This window comes from Indicator indicator, chromosome 10 (assembly GCF_027791375.1).
Source record: "Indicator indicator isolate 239-I01 chromosome 10, UM_Iind_1.1, whole genome shotgun sequence".
NCBI lineage: Eukaryota > Metazoa > Chordata > Aves > Piciformes > Indicatoridae > Indicator > Indicator indicator.
This window is the reverse complement of record NC_072019.1, coordinates 35,013,893-35,033,449: the sequence shown is the minus strand read 5'-3', so window position 1 is coordinate 35,033,449 and position 19,557 is coordinate 35,013,893. Positions and strand designations below refer to the sequence as shown.

Sequence of the window (19,557 nt, the reverse complement as noted above, 5' to 3'; positions counted from 1 at the left end):
TCCAATACTTGGGCTTAACTGGAAAAGATTTTTGAGGTAGTTGGACCTGATCTGACTGTGTTTTAACTTGTTTTCAGATGAATTATCCCCTCCTTTATCTGAGCAACAAAACAGAGAGCAAATTCTGGCAAGTCTGGAAAGATTTATTCGCAAGGAGTATAATGGTAGGTGCCAGTGGGTAGTGACTCTTGGTAGTGCCTTCTTCATTCCTGCTGGCCACACTATGAAGATCACAGAATCAAGGAATGCATTGGGTTGGAAGAGACCTTTCAAGGTCATTTTGTCCAACCCCTCTGCAGTAAGCAGGGACATAATTGTCTCATAATTGCTCATTTTCCTTGCTTAAAGCAGTGGTATCTCTTTCCCTTCTATGTATGTATGTAAAGCTATCTTGTAGCCTTCTAACGGGAACATTCCTCAGTGCTGTTCCATGGAAATGTCCCTGGAGTGGAGGAAGAGCTTCAAGAGAGTCATGCAGATACAGGACTGTTGTAGTCAGGACAAAAAGAGCCCTTGCCAGTTTGCTTTACTGTTACCTGGCTTGTGGGCCAAGTGCTCTTTTTGCCTCATCACCAGTGTTGAAGTACCTCAGAAATCTTACTGAGCTGGTTATCTGCTTTTAGTATCCTACTACAGTGAGGGGAGTCCAGGTAGAGTTGGAAAGTGATTCTTTTCGTAGGTGTTACAAAACAGTGCCAACCCCAGGTCACCAGCTGTGGATGTGCTCTCTTCAAGCTCACTTCTGATGGGCATCTACACGTTCTGGTTAGGCAGTATCCCGTAGGAAACACTTAACCATTCAGCTGCAAAAGTACTTACGTGTTTTGGTCTGCTCTTTCCATCAGACAAAGCCAGACTTTGCTTGTTTGGTTCTTCAAAGAATGGGTTTGGATTTCGGGACAGTGATCTAGATATCTGCATGACGTTGGAAGGCCACGAAAATGCAGAGGTAAGAGTTTTGAAACTGGTAACATTACTGGTTTGAATTTGAGAAGTCTTGAAGTGGTTTAGTTCAGTTAAGTAGGATTTTGCTAGTACCACATTGGCTTGTTGCAGTCTGTAGAGCTGAAGCAAGCTAAGCCTGTTTTAATGCCCTGTAGACACACACCTCGTGCACTGTAGATGTTCATGTAGAGTATGAGTTATGTGCTGGCTTACTGCTTACTACTTTTCCTTAGTGAAATACATGCTTGATAGTAAATACAGGTTTCATAGTAAATACATGTTTTGTAGTAAATGTGCTGGTTGGGACAGAATCCATATTTGAACATCTGAAGCTGTGATATTTGTTCTTCCTAGAAATTAAATTGTAAAGAAATAATAGAAGGCTTGGCAAAAGTTCTTAAGAAGCATCCAGGTAGGTGTTTAAAGTATTACTTTGTTTGTATTTGCATTTACTGTCTAGGTAGTTAATGGAAATATTTTACGTACTAAAGTGTAACTTCCCCAGGTTTGAGAAACATCTTGCCTATAACCACAGCCAAAGTGCCTATCGTGAAATTTGAGCACAGACGGAGTGGCTTGGAAGGGGACATCAGTTTATACAATACACTGGTAAGCATCTGCCTGGGTTTGGGTTTCTGTTCAAAGAAAGCATTTTAATTCAGTGTAACTCACTCAAACATTTGTTTGAGGGAACAATTTTGAAACCAAAATTAAAATGCTGGTGTGTGTTTGGTTTGAGTTTTTACATTATTTAAATTCAGTGGCCCACACACACAGTCCAACCCAAGTGACTGTAGTCTGATGGCAGAGGAGCAGCATGGCACACCAAGCATTTCTGTGCATGCCCCTGCAAAGCTGTTAGTGCTGCACTCACTGGGACCTTTCTGCCAACCCAACCCAAGTGACTGTAGCCTAATGGCAGAGGAGTAGCATGGCACACCAAGCATTTCTGTGCTCCTACAGAGCTGGTAGTGCTGCACTCACTGGGGCCTTTCTGCCATCATCAGCCATACAGCTCATCCCAGCTTACATCTAGCACAGTGGAATTTTACCATTTCTAGTGTAATGGCCTCACATTCACTTGCAAAGAAGATACACTGTGTGGAATTTCACAGAATTGTCAGGATTGGAGGGAACCTCAAGGATCATCCAGTTCCAGCCCCCCTGCCATGGCCAGGGACACCTCACACTAGATTGGGTTGCTCAGAGCCACATCCAGCCTGGCCTTAAAAACCTCCATGGATGATGCTTCTACCACCTGCCTGGGCAACATGTTCCAGTGTCTCACCAACCTTATGGTGAAGAACTTGTTCCTAAGGTGTAATCTAAATATCCCCTCCTCTAACTTGGATCCATCCCCCTAGTCCTATCACTACCTGACACCCTAAAAAGTCCCTGCCCAGCTTTCTTGGAGGCCCCCTTCAGATACTGATGGAATATTGCTATGATTTTGGGGTTTTTTTTTGTCCTTGTATTATATTATGCATCTTTTGTACTTGAACTGCAGACTATACTGTAATGAACTTAAATTACCTGGAAACATCTGTTTGGTTTTTTAGTTGAGATTTTTTTTTTTTATTTTGCCTTTTCCCAGGCACAGCATAACACAAGAATGCTGGCTACATATGCAGCTATTGATCCTAGAGTGCAGTATTTGGGCTACACAATGAAAGTTTTTGCAAAGGTAATGTGAAAAGAAGGTTCTTGTTCTTGTTTGCATAGCCTCTGGGTTTACTTCTAATAGCAACTGGGAAGGAGATAGTAGAATGCTCTTAACAGGAAGTGCACTTTCTTAAGCTGACTGTGTTGCACCTGCTTGTGTGTGTCAGAATCAAGTTCTGGTAACTTCTGCTACCTGTTCAAAACTTTTGCCGAAGAGGAAGCTGATGGAAGGAAAACTTTTGTGGGTTTTTTGGGTTTTTTTTGGTTTTTTTTTTTTTTTAAATGTAAGAAACTCCTCCCAGACAAAAAACCTTGGAAAATTGGTAACCGTTAAGAGAGAGGACCATGTGGTTGTGCATGGGATTTCCAAGTTTCCATATCTAGGACCAGCCCAGAGGTTATTGTAGCTTTCTTCTGGCTGAGTTGCCTTGTTCTGCTTGCTCTTAAATTGGGAGCAGGTATGGGCTGTGATGAATGAGTGCCTAAGTGCCTGGGCTTGGTATGCCCAGGACATGCACTTGTCATTAAGGGTTTGGAAATAACGAATTCAGAATCTCCTGCATCTTTTTTTCCTTATGATACTCTAATGAAGAGTCCTACTAAACAGCCCTTGCTAACTCAAACATGAGCTTTCTTTTTATTCAAGCTGCACTGACAAATATCCTCCCCCAAACAGCTTAGTGAGACAGGGCAAATAGAAAATGGGTTATAGAGAGTGTAATAAAATGCATCAGGTTGAATGAAATACCTGTGTTCCAGAATGGAATGGACATGTCCATTATACTTCCACTAAGACTTTTGTTTTGGTGATGTCTCTTCGGTGGCAAGATGAAAAATGCCTTGTGTCCATAATAATGAATCTTGCTCCTCTGCTCGTCTTTTTTGGTAGTGCTGTGTACAAGAGTATATTAGTGTAATGTAATATATAATGAGATAGGCAGTACTCTCTTGTGGTAGGGTTATATACAGCCTACAGTGTATAATTGTGTACATTCTAGAAAACTTACTGCAAAGAGCAATTTTCCAAGTTGTGTGACACAGTCTCCTGCCTCTGTATGGTTGCAGGTGACTTCATAGCTATACAAATACTCTGTGTTTAAGCAAAATGCCTCCTCCTCTGTGTACGTTGGCAGAAAAACCCAGGAACAGCTGTCACCTCTGCTGCTAATGGGAATTTGTGGATCCCTGTTTTTTTCCAGACTTAGGAGGTTAAAAACGTGTTGTTTGTTATGACACAAAGGGTAGTTAGAGGCAGGTGCAGCAGAAAGGTTATACTAGAATAAGGTTTTCAAGCACAGTAAGGTAATGCACTGAGATTTGCATTATGCTGTGCTGTGCAGGCTTGGCTCCTGTGTGCATTTGCTAGCAGACTGCCTAAGGTGCAAGTGCACCATGGCAGTACTTGCCCAGTAATTATTCACAAAGTGGTGGGGAACCAGAGCAAGAAAGAATGACAGAAACAGCTCAAGTGACATGAGTTTAGGAATATTCATTTTTACACTGTTGGATATCAGACCTGAAGGTTTGGTGGGATTTTTGTGTTGGGACTTTTGATTTGCCCCCCCTCCCTTTTTTAAAATTTTTATTTATTTTTTTTCTTTAATTTGGCACATAACAAACTAAAAAGTAACATTTTGGCTATGACAAGCTCTTCTGTTTTTCTGTTAGTTGAGTTACACTGTGGGTTTGCCGGATGGCACCTGTCTCTAAGGACATTTGTTTTTCAGGCCGATTCTTAGTTCTGAAATGAAAGTGTTTTCTGTTCCTGGTGGGGATTCTGCTTGCTGTCTGCCATCACTGTTAGTCTTGACTACTGAAACCTAAGCTCAGTGTTCTGTTTCCCATGTGTTTGCCAGCGCTGCGATATTGGAGATGCGTCCCGTGGCAGCCTGTCTTCGTACGCCTATATTCTTATGGTTTTGTACTTCCTACAGCAGAGGAATCCACCAGTTATTCCAGTCCTGCAGGAGGTAGGCTTTCAGAAAAAGTAGCTGGGAAAATAGATGCACTGTTCCTTCCAGCCAGATACAAGAAGTCAGGGCCTTTAGGATCAGGGGAATGAATGAAGTGTGAGGCCCTTTTGCATTAGTAGCTTCCCGCCTCCTGCTTTGGTTTAGTGAGTAAAAACCTGCCAAGAAAATTAGAGCAAAATGGGAAATCTATTAAACCTAAGTTCTGCTGTTAATTTACTTTGGGATTTTTTTTGGTCTTAGGATGGTATTTATATGCAGAATAGGATAGAAAAAAGTTGGCAGGTGGTATGGAGAGAAGGGAATTGTAATTATGACGCTGTGCCATACGATCTTGAGATGCGAGTCCAGCTCTGCCATCAGTGACTGTCAGAAGCCTTATTTATTGCTCAACACCTTATCTGTAAGATAAGAAGTTTATTTTATGATTTCATTAAGGGGAAATAAAAATGCTAAGTAATTCTTTGGTACAACTATAAATACACTATCTCACATGTGCCAGGAAACTTTACTAAGAAAATAACATTCTGTACCTCTGTCGCATGGGTGGGGAGACTCTAATTAGTCAGCTACCTCCCTCTTCCAAGCACTTCTAAATCTGTTCCTTCCTGACTTTTTTTGCTTTTTTTTGTCTGCAAGAGGAAAATTGGCTTAAGCACTGCAGCTGAGACTCAGACTTTCTTGCTGATACTTCAGTAGTGGTTGGGGGGTGTTAGTTTATTGTTACCTTGAGAGTGCATTTAAATAACAGTGGAATTTCCCCTTGGCTTAGCTAAAGTCAAAATGTAATAAGAGTGGTATAAAGTCTCCTTAGAGAGTTTGTGGGCAGGAGGGATGCTGGAATCCTGATGAGGTAATTCAGTTGTGTTTGCTTAGTTGCAAAGAACAAGTCAAAATAAAATAACCTCTCTCCGATGGTTGGGTTTAGCAGTAATGCAGAATTACTTTCAGACTTTTTAGCAATTGGATCTTCTGCACCTATAACAAGTAATTGTTAAAGTGGAAAAGATTTCTGGTTTGCTATTGTTTCTTACCAGCAAGGCTTTTATAGTGGCTTTGAATTAGAGTTGTAACTCTGTCCCTTTATTTTGGCAGATATTTGATGGAAAACAAATTCCACAAAGAATGGTGGATGGATGGAATGCCTTCTTCTTTGATGACATGGAAGAATTGGTAATATTCTAAATCCAGAAGAGTCACTAAAACATACAAGATTGTTTTGATTGGAAAGTCATCTGTTTCTAACAGTGTAATACATAAAGGAATAAACTGGAAGAGGCTTCAGGGAGACCTAATAGCAGCCTGCCAGTACCTGAAGGGGCCTACAAGAAGGATGGAGAGAGACTGTTTACAAAGGCCTGCAGTAACAGGGCAAGGGTCAATGGCTTCAAACTGGAGAGGAGCAGATTTAGATTGGATGTTATGAGCAAGTTCTTTACTCTGAGGGTGGTGGATCACTGGAAGAGGTTGCCCAGGGAGGTGGTTGGGGCTCCTTCCCTGGAGATATTCAAGGTGAGGCTCAATGAGGCCCTGGGCAGCCTGATCTAGTTGGGGATGTCCCTGCTGACTGCAGGGAGGTCAGACCTTTGGCCCAGACCATTCTATGATTCTGAACTTCCTTAGCTATATTATTACATCTTTCTTAACCAGTCCTGTTTTGCTGGAATAAGTTTCTGGGATTTTTGTTTTTTTGGTTTATTGTAAATGATTTCTAAAAAACACAAAGCAAAAAGAAATAATAAACAGCCCAGGACTGAGGTAGTGTAGAGGTAACTGTAGAGATTTAACTTGAACCAGATGAAACTGTCGGTGGCAGACAAACTCGGAGAGAGAGAGTTGAGGAGGAGAAGCAAGTGTAGCTCAATAAATGTGTCTTCAATTGCATGCAGAAGAAGCGCCTGCCCTCTCTTGGGAAGAACACTGAGTCCCTGGGGGAGCTGTGGCTGGGGCTGCTGCGCTTCTACACTGAGGAGTTTGACTTCAAGGAGTATGTGATCAGCATCCGGCAGAAGAAGCTGCTGACAACGTTCGAGAAACAATGGACGTCCAAGTGTATTGCTATTGAAGGTACTCACCTAGTGAGGCTGGCTCCAGTGGGGAGGGACAGCTGCAGCATCTGTTCTCCTTCTGCACAGGAGCCTTATGTGAGGAAAATACCATCAGTGCTTAAAAGACAAGTGTGTTTTGTAAGGCTACAGCTTACCAAATGAGATGATGCTGCAGCCCTTTCAGTGTCCAGCAGGATGCTGCTCTCAGTTTGTTATGGTTAGTTGTGTACATTCAGAACATTCTGCATTGTGCCCTTGTGGCCAAGAAGGCCAATGGGATCCTGGGGTGCATTAAGAGGAGTGTGTCCAGCAGATCCAGGGAGGTTCTCCTCCCCCTCTACTCTGCCCTGGTGAGACCTCACCTGGAATATTGAATCCAGTTCTGGGATCCCCAGTTCAAGAGGGACAGGGATCTGTTGGAGAGAGTCCAAGGGAGGGCTACAAGGATGCTGAAGGGACTGGAGCACTGCCTGATGAGGAGAGGCTGAGAGCCCTGGGGCTGTTTAGTCTGGAGAGGAGAAGACTGAGAGGGGATTTAATCAATGTTTATAAATACCTGAGGGCTGAGCATCAAGAGGGAGGGGACAGGCTCTTCTCAGTTGCACCCTGGGATAGGACAAGGGGCAATGAGTGGAAACTCCAGCACAGGAGGTTCCACCTCAGTATGAGGAGGAACTTCTTCACTGTGAGGGTCCCAGAGGACTGGAACAGGCTTCCCAGAGAGGTTGTGGAGTCTCCTTCTCTGGAGACTTTCAAGCCCTGTCTGGATGTGTTCCTGTGTGACCTGCACTAGATCCTGTGATTACTTTCTTACCATCTGCTCTGTGAGTGCACTGAAAAATTAGTTCTCTGTCTTAAAAAAAAAAAAAAGGTTGCATCATATTTTTTCCAATTCTGAGTTGTTTTTCTCCCTTCTTTATACAGATCCTTTTGACTTGAATCATAATCTCGGTGCTGGAGTCTCTAGGAAAAGTAAGCTATTAATGCCTGCTAATAATTAATGGCCACTAATTTCTAGAGTGCTGCAGCTTTTCTGATGTTTTCCAATAACTTTGTCTTTCTTCAATAGTGACCAATTTCATCATGAAGGCATTTATCAACGGGAGAAAATTATTCGGTACCCCTTTCTACCCAGCTGTTGGAAGAGAAGCTGTAAGTGTTCGTAGTTTTTTACTTTGTCCACTGAACCAATGCATCCAAAGCAAATATCTTCAATGTGTCTGTCAGTTTGGTATGCACCATGCATGGAACTGCACATCACTGCATCTGATGGACAGCTTGGGGGTAAACTCTGGCAATATAAACTCCACAGAGGCAGAGGTTGGCCCAGCCCTGACCCTTGACAATGGGTGAAGGTTATTTTTGGCAGGTTTGGGGAAAATGACTTTGTTTTGGCTTTGGGGTTCTTTTATAAAACTTCATTGTGTGACAATAAATCTTGCAGAAAACTGCAGAATTGGCTATAAACCCTAGCAAAAGCTTTAGGGCCTTTACTAGCTATTCATGCAGCCAAAGAAAACAAACTCAAGAGCTGTTTCATTCTCCTTGTGTTTCCAGCAGGGGAGAAAGGAAGGATTGCTGCTTAAGGAAGAGAAAGGGTGGTGGTAAACATAGGGATTTTTAGTAAGCTGGGCTTCCTAAGTTGCATGGTGATAAAGGGTCAGGAGTGTGTTCATGCAACATCATACTAGAGAAAGTATCCTGGGTGCTACAAGCTCCAGTTAACAGAAAACTGGTTGTGTTTCTGTGTGCTGGTAAGTCTTGTGGAATATATAGGAAGGACATGGACCTGATGGAGAGGGTCCACAGAAGGCCACGAAAATGATCAGGGAATTGGAGCACCTCTGCTACAAGGCCAGGCTGAGGGAGCTGGGGGTGTTCAGCCTGGAGAAGAGAAGGCTCCAGGGAGACCTAATAGCAGCCTGCAGGACCTGAAGGGGGCTACAGGAAGGCTGGAGAGAGACTGTTTGCAAAGGCCTGCAGGGACAGGACGAGGGACAATGGCTTCAAACTAGAGAAGAGCAGATTTAGATTGGATGTCAGGAAGAAGTTCTTGACAGTGGGGGTGGTGGAACACTGGAAGAGGTTGCCCAGGGAGGTGGTTGAGGCTCCTTCCTTGGAGATATTCAAGGTGAGGCTTAATGAGGCCCTGGGCAGCCTGATCTAGTTGGGGATGTTCCTGCTGACTGCAGGGAGGTTGGACTGGATGACCTTTGGAGGTCCCTTCTGGTCTGGACCATTCTATGATTCTATGAATTGATACTTTTAACATCTACTTAGAAAGGTTTTCTATGACAGTTCAGAGGGCCGTTCACAGAATCACAGGATATTGGGGGTTGGAAGGGACCTCAAGAGATCATCCAGTCCAATCCCCCTTCCAGAGCATGATCACCTAGAGGAGATCACACAGGAAGGTGTCCAGGCAGGTTTTGAATATCTCCAGAGAGGGAGACTTCACAACCCCCTTGGGCAGCCTGCTCCAGTGTTCTGTCACCCTCACAGAGAAAAATTTTCCCCTCATGTTTACATGGATGGCTTTCAGCCAGGTTTGTTTCTAAGGGATATAAAAAAATCTTTTGAAAGCTTTTGTTTCCTTTCATCCTTCTCTGTCTTCTCTTTTCCATTAGCTTTCTTTATCTGTGTTAATACAAACTCAGGAAAAAAAGAAGTTCTTTGATGCAGGGGCTGTGTTGTTTTGTGCTGTGCCTAGTGAAACAGGGCTTTTGAGTGCTCCTGTGACACAACTAGTAATATGAATTACAGTGTGAGTGCAGCTGTCTGCAACTGACAAATACCTGAGCCTGTGGAATAAACAGCATTGCTAGTCAGGTTTTTCTCAGTTGTTTGCATCCATGCTCAACAGAAGGCTGTGGTGCTTGTGAGAAGCACACACTGTGTGTGTAGCTGTGGTCAGTCGTGATGGTCTGCCTCTCCTCAGGTTTCCACTGAACGTTTTACCCACAGATAGCAGCCCTTGCATGCAAAGGGGCTGCCTCTCCTGAAGGGAATAATGCCAGTGGCATTGCTGAGCATTTGCTTTCTCCAAAGTGCCCAACAAAGACAAAGCCTCAGTCTCCTTCCAAAGCCAGTGCCCTGTGTGGCAGCTTAGTGGTACAGAGAAGAAATGGTAGCACTGTCTGCACTGGGACTCTGTACATTCTGTCTGTATCTCTGTTTCAGTCTCCCCAGCAAGAGAGTGTTTTCATCATGTCTGTGTTGCTCAGGGGCTGTGAACTGCAGCCTCTGTGGTGGCTGACATCAGAACTGCAGCTGTCCTGAGCAAAGTCCAGGGAAAGGGAATGACAGAGGACAGTGTGCAGATGACTCCATCTGTTTCCCACTTGAGCTTTGTGCTGCCTAGAGGGATATAGTCATGGCATTTAGGAAGGGACAGAGGCTGCTTCAGAAAGCATACAAGCAGTGACTCAGTTGCCAGCAAAGATCATATGCAGGGAACTGTCCTGTTGTGATGGGTTGAAATTAACCCCAAAATAAAATTGCCAGACTAGTTCAGTTGGAAAGCAAATGAAGCTCTATGTACAAGCACACTAAAATCTAGAAATATGAAATGCAATGAATCTGTACAAAATATACAACATATACATGGATTTACAATTTCTAAACAACACAAGAACCACCCTAGACAAACCAGGGGGGCTACTAACAGCTTCTCCTCTCCTTGCCTCCCTTCCCCCCTGTACAAGGTAAAAGAGGGAGAAGAGCAGAGAGTAGCTGTTAGTACTTAGACACAACAAGAACACAGCCAAGGTCAGCAACAGCCAAGCAAAAGCTACCAGCCAGTGTCTGCTAGAGTGAAGAAGTTGAAAAGAGAAAAGAGTTAGTTTATACAACTAACTTTATGTTAGTAATCAGACCAATGGGATTTTTTAGACTTCATCATTATTTTCCTTTTGCATCCAATGGTAATTTATTTCCATTCTACCACTTTCCTACTCAATCTGTGGAAAATTTTCCTAGGCACAGCCTAAAATTGCCACACCTCCGAAGAGCCTTGGGGCAGCAGAAGGTAGAGAGCAGGCTAGAGCTGCAAATTCTACAATTTCAGCCTCTGGCCCTAAGACTAAATAGCCCTTTTTAGCCCCAACTGCTCCACATCTCTGCAGAAGCTGCCATCATTTACAGGTAGGAAAGGACTGGGTGTGTTCTGAGCAGCAGTGAAACCTCGGGAGGTGAAAGCTGTCTATGGTGGGTGGTTTATGTGTTGTATCTCTCTGCTGTCTTTTGACAGGAATACTTCTTTGACTCAAAAGTGCTGACAGATGGGGAATTGGCACCCAATGACAGATGTTGTCGTGTCTGTGGCAAAATTGGTCACTATATGAAAGACTGCCCAAAGAGGAGGAGGTAAGGGTTACACGAAGCTGGCATCAGACCTTCGGGATTAAATCAGGAGAGATTTGGGTATTTGAAATTCTGGTGGAAATTAAGAATGTGTTGCATTGCAGAGAAAGTCAAGGCTTCATATCTCATCCTCAGCTTCTCATCCTATTTTTGCTTTTCTTAGGACTATTTCTGGTCATCTCTTTAAATGTTAAGCATGTTTATGGAAGCACACACAGAGTAAAATCAGCAGTCTGTTGTATGTTAATACTTTTGCTTCGTGTTCTATCTGTACTTACAGCTTAACTTAAGATTCAGGTCACTAAGTTGTGTTTTTATAGTGTAAACACTCAGATGGAGACCTGACCTGCACAGTTTGTAATGTATTAGAAGTAGCTTTCCTGTAGTGGTCATGTTCAGAGGAGAGTGTTGAATAGGAGTGGTTCTGCAGACCTGGGCCTGTGCCTGCTCCAGGCAGGCAAGCGCTCATTTCTAACATCCAGGAGCAGCTGAAACATGCATGGCTGGGGTGTGGTTCTGTAACTCAGACTAGTGCCAGGCACCTGCTGACCCTGCACTTGCACATGAATTGCAGTTGAAAAGTTTTGACTCCAGTACCCCAGCCAGAGGAGGCCCTAGTGAGTGCAGGTCAGTGTCTCCAAATAGAGTTCAGCAGGAACTGACGGAGAGGCACTCGTCACATTTTTACTTCTTTGGATCTTTAGTGACCCCTTCAATGTAGGTTGCCTGGTTAAAGCCCTTAGAATTCAGGTTCGAGTCTGTTTTTTTTTAATTTACTCCTTGTGTTCAGTTGTGTGCTCCATGATTCTTTAAAAGATTCTTTTTTCTTTCTTGCTGCTGAGTCCTTACTTGCAGCCTTTTGGTCAGTCAGCAGAGTTCAAGATACATGAAACTGCAGTAGAACCCTAAGGTCACAGATGACTATTTCCTTCAGCCTCACATAAAATGCTCCTCACAAGCACTAGCACGTGGAATTGCATCACCTTTCCCTACGTGCCTCAGGAGAAGTAGTTGTGGTCTGCTTTTCACAGCAGCTGCTACAACAGCACAGCCCCACAGAATCTCTCCCAAACTATAAGTACAGCTCACAAAATAGCATTGCTGTTTAACAGTCCTAAGGTAGCACATGGAGAAAGAGCTCTATTTCTTGTCTTGGTTCCTGATCACTACCTTTTCTCTCTGTTTTATTGGTACTGAGTGTTTGAAAGAAGCTTGGAGCTTTCTTTCATGTCTTGTGCAGGCTCAAGATGCTGATGTACTCTTGCAGAGACATACACTGTCTGCAGGCAGGTGGAGCTTATGTCTACAACAGTGTTCTGACTCAGTGGGATTGCTCCCTAGAACTAATTCCAAATTAACTGGCAGGCTAAGCCAGTTAATGCAGGTACAGTCCTGAAATGCAGGTACAGTCCTTGACTAATACAATCAGATAGCCTCTGGACAGTTCTGGGGAGCTTCCATGTTCATTAGAGTTACACAGACAGGTTGTTAGCTAGCCCAGAGTCTGAAAGTGTTTTTTCTGGGGTTCCTGAGCTATTTGTTCTGCCTCAGCAGCTGTTTTTGTAACCATTTCCTGTCATCCCAGTGTAACAGCCATGCACAGATCTGCTCTGTGTGTGTATGTGTGTGCGCTTTTGTGATATTGCTAATAAAAAAATATTATTCAGGTTAAAGAAAAAAGAGAATGAGAAAGATGATGAAAAAGACACGAAAGATGATGACAGAGAAACAAGAGAGAAAAGGTGTTTCATCTGTGGGGACGTGGGTCATGTTAGAAGAGATTGCCCTGAGTTCAAACAAACCCGGCAGAGAAACAACAGCGTGGCAGGTACGTCAGGGTGGGTGGTGGCAGTGTCACTGGAGAGCTCTGAGATCCATTCTCTCTAGGGTTCTCTACAGACTTGGTAAACATCTTCCCCAAAAGCTGTAACTAACCTTTTCAGTGATTGCAAATACAGCTTCTAAGGGCAAGTGCTGCTTTGCTTCAAGGGGACTCATGCCTCCTGAAGCAGAGTCTTTGCGTGGGTGAGAAAGGAAGTGTACTCAGCAGTAAGAGTAGTCTGCTTCAGGGGACAGCACTGTTTGTCTTCCACTTACGCTGGGGGCATTTGGGAGTAGCAATAATTGAATGCATTTCCTCTTGTGAGTGTTTCTCAAATGTCGGCTCTCCTTCCATCACTTGAGAGGTAAGGAAGTATATTTTCCCCCAAAAGCAGTGTCTCAGAGTAATATTTCCAAAAGTGAATAGATGCCTTAGGAAGCTAGAGCCAGTTTTCAAGTTACTGTTAGCAGAGACAAGTCTGATTGAACCCCTAGGTGCCTGCAGTACTTAAACAGGTAGAGCAAGCCCATCATAAATGAACTCCAGAGAGAACCTTGCTGCTTTCCTGTAACCTGATGTCCCTTACTTTTTGTTTCTTTACCCAAAAGGTTCCATTGTTGCTATTTAAAATCGCACTGCTTACAGCAGTGGCACAGAAACTTGCACCGAGTAGCCCTCCCATAGCAAAGTGAGGATTTGTGTTACTGGAAATTGTGTCTGGGTTTGGCTGCTGTACCTATTGATGTCCCTTAGTGCCAGCAGACAGAAAGCTTCCCACCTAAAGGAGAGGTTTAGGTGATGGATCTGCTGTGTCGCATGAGAGCTGAGGTGTCACTGACGCCAGGTCTCTGTTTGTTATTGTCACCCATCCCCTTGTGGGGCTGATTAACATCTTTGTTCCTGGCTTAGGCACCCAGCTGGTCCGGAGCATGGTCAATTCCCAGCTAGTGGCTGTGAGCCAGCAGCAGGTGGAACGCCCCTTGCGCACCAGGCAGTCCTCAGAATGTGTAAGTTGCAAGCAGCTGTGGCAGTGAAGTAAGCAAGCTGGAGCAAACCAACAGGCTTGGGCCAGGCTAGCAACAGGCTAGCACAGGTTTTTCTCAACAGCCTCTGCACTTGGTAATGACAGCATTGCACTCTGCAGTTAATGACCTTTGGTTTATGGTGTCCTGACTTTTGGAGAGCATTGATGGCCTTCCTATATGGAAACTACATGGTCAGCTTGGTGTGAGAGAGCTTGCAGCTCCAAAAGGCCAGCTTCACTGGCTTGGTGATTGCAGCCTTACAGGCTCCCCAGAGAGTTTGTGGAGTCTCCTTCTCTGGAGACTTTCAAGACCCATCTGGATGTGTTCTGTGCGACCTGTTCTGGCAGAGGGGTTGGACTCGATCTCCGGAGGTCCTTTCCAACCCCTTACAATCTATGATCCTGTGAACTCTTGTGCTTAATTACTCTGGCAGTGTTCTGCAGTTACTAAGGGTAGTAAAGCATAGTTCATTAACACGCTGGCGACTCAGGTTTGTGATTGTCTGTGCTCTGAGGCCTCTCTTAAGGGAACGCAGATGAACTCTTCAGTTCAGCTGTGGGTCCACAGGGCAGAAGTCTGGCAGAGCACACCAGAAACACAAACAGAACAAGGGGGAGGTTGTAGGTTTCTCTTAGAACGTGTTTAAGTATCAAGAGATATGGATAAAATGTTTAACTTGGTGATGGAGAGCAAATATGGCTGGTGGCATTTAATGTTGTTGGAGTACAGAATACAGCAGAAATTAATTAATTTTAATGAGAAACATACCTGCTAATGAAGCTGGCAAGTAAGCAAGCATAGTAATAGGGGATGCTGATTGCTGATGCTCTTGGTTCACTTTACTGCTTTAGGTAGAGTATTTCTTAACTGATCACAAGTGTCTCGTTGCAGTAACAGAGGCTTCCTGCCACCATTGTTACTGTATACATGCTGTTGAGGCTGTAAATAAGTTGGGTGGGGAAGACTGGTTAAAAATCAGAAACAGATGTGTGAGGAGTCTAGTGAAGAGCTTGGGACTTCACATTTGCTCACAGTGGTGTTTCTGATGGGGGTGTGTGCCAGGCTAACAGACCAAATTATCGTATGGTGAAAATCAGTGTCAGCTGAGCTGCACTGACTGTGCCCAAGTGCTGGTTTAAATGCTTGGGGTGTTGCTGGGGAGTGCTTTGCCTTTTTTATGAGTAGTCTGATGTGGTGGGTGCTTACTGAAGTGAACTACTGCTAAACAGCTAGTGAACTAATGCATCCTTTTTCTTCCCTTCCAGTCTGATTCGCAGCAGTCCTCTTACTCTCCACAACCTCAGCAGTTTCCACAGAACTCCTCTCAACCAGCCTCCATTACCCAGGCTCAGCCACAGCCTGTGTCCCAATCCAAGCACGTGCCGCAGCCACAGCAGGGTGCACAGCCACCCCACCAGGTCCAGCTGCCTTTGTTTAACTTTCCCCAATCTCCCCCAGGTCAGTATTCCACCTTGCATAACCTGGGACTGCTTCAGATGCATCATCACCACCAAATTCAGCTTCCCAACACCTCTTGGCCTATTCATGGGCCTGTGATTCACTCTGCACCGGGTAACCCTCCTCATTCTGCAAATGTTCCATTTTCTATGAGATCTGGCAGCAGCAGCACCACAAATAACCAGAGCAGTTTAAGCTTGAACGATCCCAGTATCATCTTTGCACAGCCTGCTGCCAGGCCCATGGGAATCCCCAGCACTTCTCACGAGGGACACTGGCACAGCCCTGTGACTCCGAACTCACTGGTGAACAATGGCACTGTGGGCAACTCAGGTAACTCTTCTCTGTCCTATCAAAGCTCTCTCACTATGTGTACGAATGTTAAGTGGTACAGGAACAGCCAGCTCAACCCTGATTGAGTTTAAAAATGCCATGCTTAAGAAGCTAAGTCATTAACTTCACTGTAGGAAAAAGGTCAGGCAAGTCAGATTATTGTAACCTCCAGGCTTGGCCTATGTCTGCCCTTACCAGGTGTGCAGCACATGAGAAATCATGCATTCAACTGAGCAATGCTCTAGCTGTTGTGTGCCTGAAGCCCCTTCCTGTGAATCATAGAATTGTTAGGGCTGGAGGGGACCTCAAGGATCATCTAGTTCCAACCCCCATGCCATGGGCAGGGATACCTCACATTAGATCAGGTTGTTCAGAGCCACATCCAGCCTTAAAAACCTCCAAGGATGAGGCTTCTACCACCTCCCTGCACAACCTGTTCCTGTGTCTCACCACCCTCATGGTGAAGAACTTCTTCCTAACATCCAATCTGAATCTACCCTTTCTAGTTTTGCTCATTTCTAGATGCTTACAAGGATGTTTTCCATGTTTGTTATGTAGCTTGTTAGATGAATGCTGAGACTGGGAACTTAGAGAGTGGCAGAATTGTGGTTGTGCAAGTCGAATGTTGTCTCCTTGCATTTAGTGCAGTAGAACATTATCTGATGCATTCTTTTCTCCCATAGTTTATCCTGCCACATTTCACTTCCATAGTTTTAATGCCATCTCCTGAAAGGACTCACTAGGGATGTTTCCTGTGACAAATGGGTAACAGCCTTTGCCTCCTACCAAAGCCATTTGTGTGTTTGAGGCTGAGAAATGCAGTGCGTAGTAATTGAAGCCCCTACAATTCTCTGTGCCGCAGAAATTGTGGCAGCTCCTGAGTGAGGAGTCTGATCTTCAGATCAAATGGTCTTTTGATCTGTTCTGTGTAACTTCTCCTGTGGTTAAGAAGCACATCCATCATCCACTACACTGATGTGGTTGGTCCTCAGGAGATGGAGATGTTGACTTCCCTGCATAGTTTTTCTCTGTGCTAATAAGGTGGTTGGCAGCTGCAGGAGCTGAGCCAGCAGTGCTGGGTCAGGCAGTCAGCAGCCAGCTGCAGATGCTGATGAGCAGGAGATGCATGTTTTTCTCTCCAGAGCTTGGTGGGGAATGCATTTTAGAGAATACAAAATCAGCTGTCAGTGTGTTTCCTGTGCTTTTGGTGTGCTTTGTCCCTACCTCTGCATTTCTGATTCAGGCTTGTCTGACCCCTTTTCCATGTCCATCCCAGCTCTGACTTTTTCCTCAGTCAGCTCCTTGAAATCCAAGTCGTCTTCCCCTGATAGCTACCTTCTTTCAGACAAGCTCCCCAGATCCTAGTTTCTGCTCCATTCTCCCTTCATGAGCCCCATTTCTCATCATGTAATCAGTCAGTTTCAGCCTCTTTTCATTTGCTTTACCTGCTGTTTGCTTCCAGTCTCGTTGTGCCAGCAAGAAGGTTTCCCAGTTTTCTTGTGCTCTTAGCCATATTTTATTTTTTTCCCCCCTTTCCTTCACTTCCATCTATGTTCATTTTTCATTACTCTCTTTTTCCTAGTTCCCAGTCCTGCTATTTTTCATCTTTGTATTTTAATAATCTCTGTTTCCTTTTTGGCTTAGGTACCATAAGGGTGGGGCCACTGGGTAGGGCAGAGTAGAGATGAGCTGGCTGTTTGGTTTGAAGCCTGCTCTCTTACTTGCTTGGGACAATCTGAGAACAGTCAGTTCATGGAAACTTTGTCTTGGCTCATATAACCTTCTTCCAAGCCTCTTCACTTCCTTTTCAGTGGACAATGGGTCAGAAGGAGGATCAGTGGTAGCTCAGTGTCTTCTTCATGCAGCCTCCAGAGCCATGCTTTGTGTTTAGTGGGCAACAGTCACTGCTCTCCCTAAACCTGCAGGACACTGCTATGCAGTGGAATTTTGTCTGCAAGGTTTGTGTTATGATGAACTTGAAGGGGAGCTGACAGGATACTTACATTCATTCAGTTAGTTCTGAGTGTCCCTGGATCAAGTTTTGAAATGAGCAGGCATTGCTGTGTCTCGTAAAATTGGGAACAAGATCGGTAACAGAGCATTTGGCATCAGCCTGTGCCCCCCTGCCTCCTTGGATGCTTGATTTCTCATCCCTGACACTGCAGTGTTACTGACTCTGTAAGTGGAGCAGCTTGCAATTGGTCTGCTTACTTCCAAAGTTTTCCATCTTAAGCTGGTCCAATGATCTAGACCCTGAGTTTCTTAAGCATGCAGGTACTAGTGGAAGTCTGTCTACATCTGAGAATCCTTTCTTGCAGTAGGACAATAGCCTTCATGTCCCAGCTCTGTCAGTGAAGGTTTCTGTAGGCTCAGATACCAGTGACACTGTTGAGACCTGGTGGTTTTCATCATGAGAATGACATAGGAATAGTGGCATTGTAGGCCTTGATTTTCATGGTGATTCCTCCTCTGTCTACCTCCCCAGTAAATTCTGTTACAGTGAGTAAATGAAATGATGTAGGTGGTAATTTTTGTTGCTGTGTATTCAAACAAACAAGCCAACCAAACGAGTAGCACATCAGCCTCATTGCATTGTCCCCCTGCAGACTGTTATATACAATGTAAATTGTATTTGTGACTTACTGTTTAATTATTTCAACTTGCAATGTGCTTTTCCCTTTCAATTGAAAAATAGATCAGGGTTTCCAAGGACAGTTTGGTAAAATGAACCCTCCTTCTGTCCCTTGGGACCATGGGACCCCTACCCATTTTCCTCTCCTCCGAGGAGCGTGGCCTTACAATATGCCTCAGAACTACATGCAGCAGGGAAATGCCAGCTACCCACCGAACAAACCTTTCTACCCTCAAGGTACTAGCACTAGTATATGAATCAACAGCTTGTGCAACCTGTCTCTTTACTGTCTCAAGGGCTTTAAAAGCCAAGCAATCATTGTTTCACTTGCTAGGCTCCCTGGAACCATAATGAACCCAAGAATCAACCCTTTGGCTTCCTCTATGGATGGATGAAAATTTTTGTGGGAGGGAAGGGATTAAATCAGAATCTGAAACCTGAGCCAATTTGCAATCTGTTGCACTTCAGGCTCTTTCTCCTTCACTGCTGCTATCTCAGTGTAGAGCCACCTCTGCTTCAGTAGAGGTTAAGATGATTTGCCCATGAGCATGTTAAGAAGTTGAACTTTGTCCTGGTTCATTGTATTTGGCTTTTGTACCTTGCCTGTGGGATGACTTACAGACAGACCATGGAATAACTCAGGCTAGGGTGGGCCTCTGCAGGTTATCTAGTCCAACCTGTCTGCAGTCCAAGCAGTGCTAGCCTCAAAGGTAGGACAGGTTCAGCTATTCAGGTACTTGAAAGGACTGACTTTACCTCAACTCTTTCTGATGCTAGTGAAGTGAATGGTGTTCAGCATCTGCCAGGATTGGGAGAGGCTGTAGAAAAAAGACCTTTGGCCCCACTAAGAGAGAAACTCTGCCCAGATTGTACTTGGAAGCTTTGCAGTTCCCATGTTGCTGGGTCCTCCAGTGTCAAATGAGATACTGGCACCAAACCCTTTGCTCCAGATCTAATCTGCTGGCTGCAGCAAGGCTTCCAAGAGACCCACATTAAAAAGAAAAGTCCTGAAATGGCTTTGTTAAGTAACTGAAGCAACGCACAAAATGATGCTGGAGATGCTGAGGGAGTTTTGGAGAGGGGATTGAAGTAGCACTGCAGGGTGCCATGGAGTGGGTTAGGTGCAGAGTCTAGTCAATGCCACAGTGACTCTAGCCAAGGGCTGCTGCTGCTGTGTCCTGACGTAACTGTGATCCCTTTGCTTGCAGCTGGCCCACTGATGCAGAGCAACCAGCGCTTCTCGCTCCTGGCTCAAGGACACCCACACTTGAATCTGAGCTACATTCAGCAGAAAAAGTGA

The 19,557-nt window shown here is 44.6% G+C and overlaps 1 protein-coding gene across 1 annotated transcript in view; it reads left to right on the top strand.

The window, feature by feature from the left end:
* Nucleotides 1-19,557, top strand: part of TUT4 (terminal uridylyl transferase 4) — a 40,584-nt gene extending 21,027 nt beyond the window's left edge. Inside the window, exons 14-29 of the mRNA XM_054384619.1 lie at nt 78-164; nt 846-949; nt 1,300-1,357; nt 1,451-1,554; nt 2,540-2,629; nt 4,464-4,577; nt 5,673-5,750; nt 6,467-6,644; nt 7,550-7,597; nt 7,695-7,777; nt 10,875-10,990; nt 12,655-12,815; nt 13,719-13,816; nt 15,100-15,625; nt 18,321-18,494; nt 19,466-19,557. Of these exons, the coding sequence (XP_054240594.1) occupies nt 78-164; nt 846-949; nt 1,300-1,357; nt 1,451-1,554; nt 2,540-2,629; nt 4,464-4,577; nt 5,673-5,750; nt 6,467-6,644; nt 7,550-7,597; nt 7,695-7,777; nt 10,875-10,990; nt 12,655-12,815; nt 13,719-13,816; nt 15,100-15,625; nt 18,321-18,494; nt 19,466-19,557 (2,111 nt within the window). The remainder of the gene's footprint in view (nt 1-77; nt 165-845; nt 950-1,299; nt 1,358-1,450; nt 1,555-2,539; nt 2,630-4,463; nt 4,578-5,672; nt 5,751-6,466; nt 6,645-7,549; nt 7,598-7,694; nt 7,778-10,874; nt 10,991-12,654; nt 12,816-13,718; nt 13,817-15,099; nt 15,626-18,320; nt 18,495-19,465) is intronic.